Source organism: Salvelinus alpinus, chromosome 19, assembly GCF_045679555.1.
Source record: "Salvelinus alpinus chromosome 19, SLU_Salpinus.1, whole genome shotgun sequence".
Lineage (NCBI taxonomy): Eukaryota > Metazoa > Chordata > Actinopteri > Salmoniformes > Salmonidae > Salvelinus > Salvelinus alpinus.
The window spans coordinates 32,550,325-32,562,664 of record NC_092104.1 but is presented as its reverse complement, the minus strand read 5'-3'; the positions used below and the strand labels follow the sequence as shown (position 1 = coordinate 32,562,664).

The 12,340-nt window shown below is 44.0% G+C and overlaps 1 protein-coding gene across 3 annotated transcripts in view; it reads right to left on the bottom strand.

Moving 5' to 3' along the window:
• The window catches only part of LOC139545384 (probable E3 ubiquitin-protein ligase HECTD4), a 79,616-nt gene that overhangs the window by 19,644 nt on the left and 47,632 nt on the right, over positions 1-12,340 (bottom strand). For 2 of the 3 annotated variants that reach the window (XM_071353098.1, XM_071353100.1), the window contains exons 29-41: positions 10,680-10,815; positions 10,410-10,554; positions 10,126-10,292; positions 9,871-10,017; positions 9,521-9,705; positions 8,908-9,061; positions 8,483-8,763; positions 8,210-8,399; positions 8,039-8,120; positions 7,706-7,908; positions 5,246-5,381; positions 4,909-5,091; positions 4,550-4,714 (exon numbers count right to left, since the gene is read on the bottom strand). In XM_071353098.1, coding sequence (XP_071209199.1) covers positions 4,550-4,714; positions 4,909-5,091; positions 5,246-5,381; positions 7,706-7,908; positions 8,039-8,120; positions 8,210-8,399; positions 8,483-8,763; positions 8,908-9,061; positions 9,521-9,705; positions 9,871-10,017; positions 10,126-10,292; positions 10,410-10,554; positions 10,680-10,815 — 2,174 coding nt within the window. The remainder of the gene's footprint in view (positions 1-4,549; positions 4,715-4,908; positions 5,092-5,245; positions 5,382-7,705; positions 7,909-8,038; positions 8,121-8,209; positions 8,400-8,482; positions 8,764-8,907; positions 9,062-9,520; positions 9,706-9,870; positions 10,018-10,125; positions 10,293-10,409; positions 10,555-10,679; positions 10,816-12,340) is intronic. The other variant, XM_071353099.1, reaches the window with a different exon arrangement.

Genomic DNA, 12,340 nt, shown 5'->3' with positions numbered 1-12,340 from the left:
CATGTTAGTTGTATGTGTTAGTTACAGGTGTTAGTTGTATGTGTTAGTTACACGTGTTAGTTACATGTGTTAGTTACACGTGTTAGTTGCATGTGTTAGTTACATGTGTTAGTTACACCTGTTAGTTGTATGTGTTAGTTACATGTGTTAGTTACACGTGTTAGTTGTATGTGTTAGTTACACTTGGTAGTTATATGTGTTAGTTGCATGTGTTAGTTACATGTGTTAGTTGTATGTGTTAGTTACATGTGTTAGTTGTATGTGTTAGTTACACGTGTTAATTGTATGTGTTAGTTACATGTGTTAGTTGTATGTGTTAGTTACATGTGTTAGTTGTATGTGATAGTTACACGTGTTAGTTGTATGTGTTAGTTACATGTGTTAGTTGTATGTGTTAGTTACACGTGTTAGTTACATGTGTTAGTTACACGTGTTAGTTGCATGTGTTAGTTACATGTGTTAGTTACATGTGTTAGTTGTATGTGTTAGTTGCATGTGTTAGTTGCATGTGTTAGTTACACGTGTTAGTTGTATGTGTTAGTTACACGTGTTAGTTGTATGTGTTAGTTACATGTGTTAGTTGTATGTGTTAGTTACACGTGTTAGTTGTATGTGTTAGTTACACGTGTTAGTTGCACGTGTTAGTTGCACGTGTTAGTTGCACGTGTTCGTGTTCGTTGCACGTGTTAGTTACATGTGTTAGTTACACGTGTTAGTTACACGTGTTAGTTACATGTGTTAGTTGTATGTGTTAGTTACACGTGTTAGTTGTATGTGTTAGTTACAGGTGTTAGTTGTATGTGTTAGTTACACGTGTTAGTTACATGTGTTAGTTACACGTGTTAGTTGCATGTGTTAGTTACATGTGTTAGTTACACGTGTTAGTTACATGTGTTAGTTACACGTGTTAGTTGTATGTGTTAGTTACACTTGGTAGTTATATGTGTTAGTTACATGTGTTAGTTGCATGTGTTAGTTGTATGTGTTAGTTGCATGTGTTAGTTTTATGTGTTAGTTACACGTGTTAGTTGTATGTGTTAGTTGTATGTGTTAGTTACATCTGTTAGCTACATCTGTTAGTTACCTGTGTTAGTTGTATGTGTTAGTTACATGTGTTAGTTGTATGTGTTAGTTACATGTGTTAGTTACATGTGTTAGTTATATGTGTTAGTTACATGTGTTAGTTACATGTGTTAGTTGTATGTGTTAGTTACACGTGTTAGTTGTATGTGTTAGTTACATGTGTTAGTTGCACGTGTTAGTTGCACGTGTTAGTTGCACGTGTTAGTTACACGTGTTAGTTACACGTGTTAGTTACATGTGTTAGTTATATGTGTTAGTTACATGTGTTAGTTGTATGTGTTAGTTACACGTGTTAGTTGTATGTGTTAGTTACACGTGTTAGTTGCACGTGTTAGTTGCACGTGTTCGTTGCACGTGTTAGTTACATGTGTTAGTTACACGTGTTAGTTACACGTGTTAGTTACATGTGTTAGTTACATGTGTTAGTTGTATGTGTTAGTTACACATGTTAGTTGTATGTGTTAGTTACAGGTGTTAGTTGTATGTGTTAGTTACACATGTTAGTTACATGTGTTAGTTGCATGTGTTAGTTACACGTGTTAGTTACACCTGTTAGTTGTATGTGTTAGTTACATGTGTTAGTTACACGTGTTAGTTGTATGTGTTAGTTACACTTGGTAGTTATATGTGTTAGTTGCATGTGTTAGTTACATGTGTTAGTTGTATGTGTTAGTTACATGTGTTAGTTGTATGTGTTAGTTACACGTGTTAATTGTATGTGTTAGTTACATGTGTTAGTTGTATGTGTTAGTTACATGTGTTAGTTGTATGTGATAGTTACACGTGTTAGTTGTATGTGTTAGTTACATGTGTTAGTTGTATGTGTTAGTTACACGTGTTAGTTACATGTGTTAGTTACACGTGTTAGTTGTATGTGATAGTTACACGTGTTAGTTGTATGTGTTAGTTACATGTGTTAGTTGTATGTGTTAGTTACACGTGTTAGTTGTATGTGATAGTTACACGTGTTAGTTGTATGTGTTAGTTACATGTGTTAGTTGTATGTGTTAGTTACACGTGTTAGTTACATGTGTTAGTTACACGTGTTAGTTACATGTGTTAGTTGTATGTGTTAGTTACATGTGTTAGTTGTATGTGTTAGTTACATGTGTTAGTTGTATGTGATATTTACACGTGTTAGTTGTATGTGTTAGTTACATGTGTTAGTTGTATGTGTTAGTTACACGTGTTAGTTACATGTGTTAGTTACACGTGTTAGTTACATGTGTTAGTTGTATGTGTTAGTTACATGTGTTAGTTGTATGTGTTAGTTACATGTGTTAGTTGTATGTGATAGTTACACGTGTTAGTTGTATGTGTTAGTTACATGTGTTAGTTGTATGTGTTAGTTACACGTGTTAGTTACATGTGTTAGTTACACGTGTTAGTTGCATGTGTTAGTTACACGTGTTAGTTACATGTGTTAGTTGTATGTGTTAGTTGCATGTGTTAGTTGCATGTGTTAGTTACACGTGTTAGTTGTATGTGTTAGTTACACGTGTTAGTTGTATGTGTTAGTTACATGTGTTAGTTACATGTGTTAGTTACATGTGTTAGTTGTATGTGTTAGTTACACGTGTTAGTTGTATGTGTTAGTTACACGTGTTAGTTGCACGTGTTAGTTGCACGTGTTCGTTGCACGTGTTAGTTACATGTGTTAGTTACACGTGTTAGTTACACGTGTTAGTTACATGTGTTAGTTACATGTGTTAGTTACATGTGTTAGTTGTATGTGTTAGTTACACGTGTTAGTTGTATGTGTTAGTTACAGGTGTTAGTTGTATGTGTTAGTTACATGTGTTAGTTACACGTGTTAGTTGTATGTGTTAGTTACACTTGGTAGTTACATGTGTTAGTTACATGTGTTAGTTGCATGTGTTAGTTACATGTGTTAGTTGCATGTGTTAGTTACATGTGTTAGTTACACGTGTTAGTTGCATGTGTTAGTTACACGTGTTAGTTGTATGTGTTAGTTACATGTGTTAGTTACACGTGTTAGTTGTATGTGTTAGTTACACTTGGTAGTTACATGTGTTAGTTACATGTGTTAGTTGCATGTGTTAGTTACATGTGTTAGTTGCATGTGTTAGTTACATGTGTTAGTTGTATGTGTTAGTTACATGTGTTAGTTGTATGTGTTAGTTACACGTGTTAATTGTATGTGTTAGTTACATGTGTTAGTTGTATGTGTTAGTTACGTGTGTTAGTTGTATGTGATAGTTACACGTGTTAGTTGTATGTGTTCGTTACATGTGTTAGTTGTATGTGTTAGTTACACATGTTAGTTACATGTGTTAGTTACACGTGTTAGTTGCATGTGTTAGTTGCATGTTTTAGTTACATGTGTTAGTTACATGTGTTAGTTGTATGTGTTCGTTGTATGTGTTAGTTGCATGTGTTAGTTGCATGTGTTAGTTACACGTGTTAGTTGTATGTGTTAGTTACACGTGTTAGTTGTATGTGTTAGTTACATGTGTTAGTTACATGTGTTAGTTACATGTGTTAGTTGTATGTGTTAGTTACACGTGTTAGTTGTATGTGTTAGTTACATGTGTTAGTTACACGTGTTAGTTGTATGTGTTAGTTACACTTGGTAGTTACATGTGTTAGTTACATGTGTTAGTTGCATGTGTTAGTTACATGTGTTAGTTGCATGTGTTAGTTACATGTGTTAGTTACACGTGTTAGTTGCATGTGTTAGTTACACGTGTTAGTTGTATGTGTTAGTTACATGTGTTAGTTACACGTGTTAGTTGTATGTGTTAGTTACACTTGGTAGTTACATGTGTTAGTTACATGTGTTAGTTGCATGTGTTAGTTACATGTGTTAGTTGCATGTGTTAGTTACATGTGTTAGTTGTATGTGTTAGTTACATGTGTTAGTTGCATGTGTTAGTTACACGTGTTAATTGTATGTGTTAGTTACATGTGTTAGTTGTATGTGTTAGTTACATGTGTTAGTTGTATGTGATAGTTACACGTGTTAGTTGTATGTGTTCGTTACATGTGTTAGTTGTATGTGTTAGTTACACATGTTAGTTACATGTGTTAGTTACACGTGTTAGTTGCATGTGTTAGTTGCATGTGTTAGTTACATGTGTTAGTTACATGTGTTAGTTGTATGTGTTAGTTGTATGTGTTAGTTGCATGTGTTAGTTGCATGTGTTAGTTACACGTGTTAGTTGTATGTGTTAGTTACACGTGTTAGTTGTATGTGTTAGTTACATGTGTTAGTTACATGTGTTAGTTACATGTGTTAGTTGTATGTGTTAGTTACACGTGTTAGTTGTATGTGTTAGTTACATGTGTTAGTTACATGTGTTAGTTACATGTGTTAGTTACATGTGTTAGTTGTATGTGTTAGTTACACGTGTTAGTTGTATGTGTTAGTTACACGTGTTAGTTGTATGTGTTAGTTACATGTGTTAGTTGCATGTGTTACTTCTCTAAACCTCCCTGTCCTTACCTCAGAGCGGGGAGTGCAGAGGCGGGAGATGGGCACCGTCAGGATGTCGGAGGCCTTGCAGGCCTTCTTGTACTCGCAGGAAGGGAACTTTACTGTGGCGAGGCCCTCCTGCTCATTGATGGACATGACCAGGCCCACGCTGTCCAGCACTCCTTTACCCACCACCTGAGGAAGCAGAGGGACCATGAAGAGAAACATTCACTGATAGACCATTCACTACTATAGATCTTTCTGCCCACAGCACTATTGGCCTGGTATAGTGTTGTTGGCAGACAGCATGTGCATTTCAGAGACAGGTACAATTTGTATTGCTAAGTCTACTAATGGATCTATCAACTTCTGCTCATCTCCTAACCCACCTGGACCTCTGAGCCGATCTTGATGGTTTCTTTGAAGCCTCCAAGGGCGCAGAGTGCCGCTACAGCCTGCCTGCCGATGGCCTGGAGTTTGGCCAGCTTCCTGCTGCTGCTGCTACCGTTCTCCAGGATGCTCTCAGCATACTTCCCCAGCTGTGGGATGAACATCAGTGCTCTGGACAGCACCTGGCACAGTCATCAGCAGCGTTAAATCCATGTGTTATCACTATGACCTTCATATACAGTATATTCTTAGAATTACATGGATCTAGCATTGCCAAGTAGATCTTAAAATGGCTGCAGCTGCCTCAAAAACCTATGCATTCTGATGGCGCTTTACCTTCTCTGCAGTGCTGGTCCAGATCTGGGCAGTGTTGGATTCAGGTGCTGTGAGCAGGCTGTGCAGCAGGGCGATAACCTCAGCAGCCATACTGTTGGCCACATGGCCACTGATGAAGGGCCTGATTGGGTCGGACCTGAACAGTGTAGGGAGAGAGAGGAGACCGCTCAGAACCCCTCTCCCCGGTGTTACATTTATTTTTATTTTTTTACCTTGACACATTTTGGGGACTAAACTATTTTTCATTATTAAAAGGTTTCTTTATTATAAAAAATACTTTGACATTTTTGGGGTGGTTATTTCTTCTCTTTAATTTGTTATATTTGTAACTGTCACGTTGGCATGAAGGATCGGGAGACAGATGCAGGAATGCGTAATAGTTTTTTTCATTTAGCACACATTACGGCGAGCCGTGTAAAGGCACGGGAACGAAGACCAAACAAACACTATTCAAAAACACAGGGTTGAAACCCAAACAAAAGAGTGAGGAGTACCTTGAATAAAAAACACACGCGCACAATGATTAACACACGGGACGAGACCCGTAATCATCTGCGCAATCCACACAGGCACGAAAGCCCAAAACACACAGCACAGGTACTCACACGCACCAACGGACATTGTAACAATAATGGACAGCACCATGGTGAACAAAGGGCACATATATACAAATACAATCAGTGGGAATAGGGGACAGGTGTGATCAATGAAAGTTCCAGAGGGATCCGTGACAGTAACATCTTGTTAGTAGCCAAAAATTTGTACAATATCTTCAATTGAAACATTCAGATAGTGGAGTCTAATGATGTTTTATAAATCAAACCTATCAAACATATCAAAATGATACATCTTTACTAATTTTCTCTCGTTAAACATCTGAGATTTAATATGCCTACAAACAGTTTCTATTTTCTTTCTCTTAACTTTTTCTTCCATTCCGTTGGAATTTTAAAAAAATGATTTCACCTTTATTTAACCAGGTAGGCTAGTTGAGAACAAGTTCTCATGTACAACTGCGACCTGGCCAAGATATAGCAAAGCAGTGCAACAAAAACAACAACACAGAGTTACACAAACAAACATACCATTAATAACACAATAGAAGATTCTACGTACAGTGTGTGCAAATGTAGAAGAGTAGGGAGGTAAGGCAATAAATAGGCCATAGAGGCGAACTAATGACAATTTATCATTAACACTGGAGTGATAGATGTGCAGATGATGAATATGCAAGTAGCGATACTGAAGTGCAAAAGAGCAAGAGGATAAATTACAATATGGGGGATGAGGTAGTTGGGTGTGCTATTTACAGATTGGCTATGTACAGGTACAGGTAAGCTGCTCTGACAGCTGATGCTTAAAGTTAGAGAGGGAGATATAAGACTACAGCTTTAGTGATTTTTGCAATTCGTTCCAGTCATTGGCAGCAGAGAACTGGAAGGAAAGGCGGCCAAAGGAGGTGTTGGCTTTGGGGATGACCAGTGAGATATACCTGCTGGAGCGAGTGCTACGGGTGGGTGTTACTATGGTGACCAGTGAGCTGAGATAAGGTGGGGCTTTACCTAGCAAAGACTTATAGATGACCTGGAGCCAGTGGGTTTGGCGACGAATATCTAGTGAGGGCCAGCCAACGAGAGCATACAGGTCGCAGTGGTGGGTAGTATATGGGGCTTTGGTGACAAAACGGATGGCACTGTGATAGACTACATCCAGTTTGCTAACTAGAGTGTTGGAGGCTATTTTGTAAATGACATCGCCAAAGTCAAGGATCGTATTCTTTTGCTGCCAGTAACTGATTTGACTTATGATTTGTACCTCCACTGAGTATACAAAACATTAGGAAAAGCTTCCTAATATTGAGGTGCACCATTCTAAGTGCTTAACATTTTGATAGAATACGGGTGTCACAGCACAATAAAGCGAGAGGTCTCCAGTTGAGGTGTACAGGGCTTTTATATTGGCCATTTGCCTCATGCTCCAATAGTAATGTAACCAGGCCCTCTCTTTGGGTTGTCGATAGTTCTCCCTGTTCAAATGAAAAAGCATGCAAGCAAAGGTTCTTTGATTTCTGTAAAAAAAAATAAAAAAAATTGCCCACTTAGAAAGAGTTCATTGCCATTAGTAGTTAATCATCAGCAGTCAACCTCTCATAACATAAATACAAACATTATCCTAAGTGGATATTATCATAGTCTTCAGTGAAGATGACATTACAGTCAAGTTCTGATAACAGGGTTGGATGCTTCTCGAAATAAAAAAATGAAATATTGTACTTGCACCTGTAATATCTAGTGGGGTAATAATAAATGAAGCCCTACATAGGAATGCAGTTATGTGACAGTTTTCTTATGTTCTACTAGTATTACTAGTGGAACAGTGTTATGATAGTTTCTAATCCACTAGTATTACTGTTATGAAAAATGCATAATCTAACATTTGCACAGCTCGAGTCAGACTGACCTAGCCAGTTCAGAGTTCCTGTCCCGACACACAGCGGTCTGAGCGGTCTTCTTCTTGTCCCCCGTGGTGACTCCTCCAGCGGCCTCCTGTGCCAGAGCCTCCACAGGCGGGCCCACGCTGACTATCAGCCCAGACTGGGCCCACTTATTGGCCTTCCTCAGGGCGGCTGCAGCCTCCTCTGTGATTACCTCACAGCTACCACTCTGGTGGGGTGAAGGAGCAGATTAGCCAGGAATAATGGTATGATTAATGAACATGCCTTCACAAGTTAAACATTTTCTTTCACTTAGTGACAGCCAAATGACATATGAAGTCACATTAAACAGGCCTGACCTTGGTCATGTCTCTGTCCATCTTCACCACTTTCTCCATGTTTGCTCCAGTTCCAAGGCGGAATGGCCGGCCCTCTGAACTGCTGCAGGCCACCAGAAAGAATGTGTCAGAGAAACTTTATGGATGGTTTGGCACACAAAAGGTGTCAGGAGGTATTATGATGAGTCTTACCTGAGCAGTGGCTGGAGCACCTCATGAGAGGACTGGTCCTCCCTCTTGTGGATAAATATGGACAGTTTGCCATCCACAGCCTCGCTCTCCTCCCCAGCGTCCTTATCAGACTTCAGGGTTCCCTTGGGGCTGGAGCGGCTCAGGCTGGTGTCTGGCTCTGAGGAGCTGGGGGACAGCAGGGTCTGGCAGCCTGGTGAGGGACATGGTGTTAGAAAGATCACTAACTGAGACCAGAGATCTCCTGACCAACATGTCGAGACCAAAGGCTCCTACCTGGTACTACGTAGTCAGCCAGCTTGGCCAGCAGCAGGGCTGCAATGCGCGAGGCGGGGTCGGCGGCGTCCTGCTGCTCAGCATCCAGGGTGTTGATGGAGTAGCTCCAGGCGGGCAGCGCCACGTTGCCACAGTCCTCCACACTCATCAGGGGCAGGGCAGCGCGGCACAGCTGCAGGATGATCAGCACCAGCTTGGGAGACGGCCGCTGGTCCAGCAGCAGGGACAGGAGCTTGGACACACAGGCTGGCTGGCTCAGGATTGCCTTCCCTATGTGGCTCCTGGAGAAGCAACAGACAGTCAGGAATAATTAGAAAACGAAAACCTAACAGTCATTTCTAAAACACAGAACACAAAATAACATTGAGCCCTCATGTTGATAGGAGTTTGTTTAAGGTGTTGTCCTGTTGTCTGGTGGTGTTTACCTGGACAGGTCGTTGAGCAGGCTGAGGACATCTTGCAGGGCGTCGTTCCCTGCTGCCTGGTTCCCACAGCACTCTGTGGCTCTGGCCAGGTGGTTGGTCAGCAGGCTGGATACCTGCCGGGCCAGACCCGAGTGCACCGCATCTGTAGAACCACCTTAAGAAAGGGGTAGAGGGATTTCTGTAGTAGCTAGAATCACCACACACTGATTATTATTGTAAAAAAACACTGATGTGAGGTTGCATCTTAAAGTCTGATTATCTGTATTCAAAGGTCCTCAAAGATGAAGTCATACTTATGTTTCTGAACATAAGCTATTTTAAATCCACCCATCTTTAACCTGGTTTCTGAATTAGTAACCTAATTCAACTTTTGCCAAGCTTGCCTAACTTTTACCTCCAACTATTCTTCTGCATCTTGTCCTCACTTTGATAGTAGACCCTGAAGACATTAAGACCGTCTTTCAAACCTTCCTCTTCAGCTAAAGGCACAGTGCAATATCAAGATATTGGAAACTGAAATGTTCTTACATGTTCTGCTTGAGTGCTGAAGTTCTCTTAATTTCTTGGAGTGAGATACCTGCTTCACAAGCTGATAAAAAACTATATTGCATACCTTCCACCTTCTCCCACTCGATGCAGCGGTTGGCCAGCACCTGGAAGGCAGCCCAGGCCATGGTGGCCACCTTCTGCTTCTTGGTTTGCTTCTCATTGGAGCTGCAGTCCCTCTGGCCACTCAGGCTGCACAGGCGGTCCATCAGATGGACCAGACCACTGCGCACCAGGCACTGCTCCTCACTCCTACAGGAACACAGGACCACACGGGTTGGGGTTTGGAGGATGGCAATTATTGGAAGTAAGGCATTTTTGGGTGCCAGGAGAATGAGTTAAGTTGTTTGTTACAAAAGCAGTTACAAAACAGTTTCCCAAGAGTAGCATGAGGAAGATGGAGAATAATTTTCTTGCCTGGTATAGGGGATGGTGCAGAGCATGCCGATACTGTTAGCACAAGCGATGGGGTAGCGCGCACATAGTGACACTACAGACGTCATGGTCTCCCCAAAGGCCTCCTGCACCTGCTCCACCATTCCCCCACAGGTCAGCTCCTCGATCCTGCAGAGGACACACACAGATACACATACATTTAGAAAACTACATTTTCATTCAGAATGTTAATTGATGGTAGGTTTGTGTGTGAGTGTGTCTGTGTACATCCCTTACCTGGGCCCTCCCTGCAGCACCATGGTAACAGGGCCCACCAGATGAGTGACCCCGCCCACCCTGACTGCGGCGGTGAGCAGCTCCCTCATGTGAACCAAGGCCTGCTTCCTCGTGCTGCCCCGCCTCCACCGTGTCTGAGCCGCAGACAGGAAACTGCTGCTGGACACCTGGAGGAGGAAGAATTAGGGTAAAATATGAGTAGACTCATCTTCTCTAATCATTTGGCACCAAAAACAATTACAGTGTGTATGTGCAGTGACTTTGTGTTGGAGGGCTGGACTTACTGACTGGTCGGGCGTGGTCCCAATGAAGGCAAAGAGCTGTCCCAGCAGCACACTGTACGTTGGCTTGTCCCGGCAGTCCTCCATGGCTAGAGACTGCAGCAGTGTGAAGGAGCTGCTGCGGTGACTGGTAGGGTGGTGTCGCCTCCTACAGTAGGGGTGGACAACAAAGTGGAGGGGTGAGTACTCTCTCCATTCATCATCAACTTAGTGTAGTTACGCTTGTAATCCACTTTCTTGGTGTCATCAAAAACAGTTCAGTGTACAGAGAACCTTTGGCTGCTGTGTGTGAACTCCAGGTCCTGGTTGGCAATCATTTCCAGGTCGGAGGGTGCAGACATGCTGCGCAGGAAGACTGGCTGCTTCACCCCGGGGACCACCGTCTTAGTGTCTGACACAGACTTACAGGCTGCAACAACAAAAAGCCAGTATTGGTTACCTCTATTTCATCATACTACATGCAGGCAGTCAAAGTAAATCAGGGAGGGCTATAGAGGAGCAGGTGTAAGCTATAGTAGTCTAGGGAGATGCAGTAGGCTGGGTAGGTGCAGTAGGCTGGGGAGGTGCAGTAGACTGGGGAGGTGCAGTAGACTGGGGAGGTGCAGTAGGTTGGGGAGGTGCAGTAGGCTAGGGAGGTGTAGGATGGGGAGGTGCAGTAGGCTGGGGAGGTACAATAGGCTGGGGAGGTGCAGTGGGATGGGGAGGTGCAGGTTGGGGAGGTGTAGTAGGCTGGGGAGGTGCAGTGGGATGGGGAGGTGCAGTAGGCTGGGGAGGTTCAGTAGGCTGGGGAGGTTCAGTAGGCTGGGGAGGTGCAGGTTGGGGAGGTGCAGTAGGCTGGGGAGGTGCAGTAGCTGGGGTGGTGCAGGTTGGGGAGGTGCAGTAGGTTGCGGAGGTGAAGTAGGTTGGGGAGGTGCAGTAGGTTGGGGAGGTGAAGTAGGTTGGGGAGGTGGAGTAGGGTGGGGAGGTGTAGTAGGCTGGGGAGGTGCAGGTTGGGGAGGTGCAGTAGGCTGGGGAGGTGCAGTAGGTTGGGGAGGTGGAGTAGGGTGGGGAGGTGTAGTAGGCTGGGGAGGTGCAGGTTGGGGAGGTGCAGTAGGTTGTTGAGGTGCAGTAGGCTGGGGAGTTGCAGTAGGTTGGGGAGGTGGAGTAGGGTGGGGAGGTGTAGTAGGCTGGGGAGGTGCAGGTTGGGGAGGTGCAGTAGACTGGGAGGTGCAGTAGGCTGGGGAGGTGCAGGTTGGGGAGGTGCAGTAGGTTGGGGAGGTGCAGGTTGGGGAGGTGCGGGTTGGGGAGGTGCAATAGGCTGGGGAGGTGCAGGTTGGGGAGGTGCAGTAGGTTGGGGAGGTGCAGTAGCTGGGGAGGTGCAGTGGGTTGGGGAGGTGCAGTAGGTTGGGGAGGTGCAGGTTGGAGAGGTGTAGTAGGCTGGGGAGGTGCAGTAGCTGGGGAGGTGCATGTTGGGGAGGTGCAGTAGGTTGGGGAGGTGAAGTAGGTTGGGGAGGTGCAGTAGGTTGGGGAAGTGCAGTAGGCTGGGGAGGTGCAGTAGACTGGGGAGGTGCAGTCGACTGGGGAGGTGCAGTAGGTTGGGGAGGTGCAGTAGGTTGTTGAGGTGCAGTAAGCTGGGGAGGTGCAGTAGGTTGGGGAGGTGGAGTAGGGTGGGGAGGTGTAGTAGGCTGGGGAGGTGCAGTAGGTTGGGGAGGTGCAGTAGGCTGGGGAGGTGCAGGTTGGGGAGGTGCAGTAGGTTGTTGAGGTGCAGTAGGCTGGGGAGTTGCAGTAGGTTGGGGAGGTGGAGTAGGGTGGGGATGTGTAGTAGGCTGAGGAGGTGCAGGTTGGGGAGGTGCAGTAGACTGGGAGGTGCAGTAGGCTGGGGAGGTGCAGGTTGGGGAGGTGCAGTAGGTTGGGGAGGTGCAGGTTGGGGAGGTACAGTGGGATGGGGAGGTGCG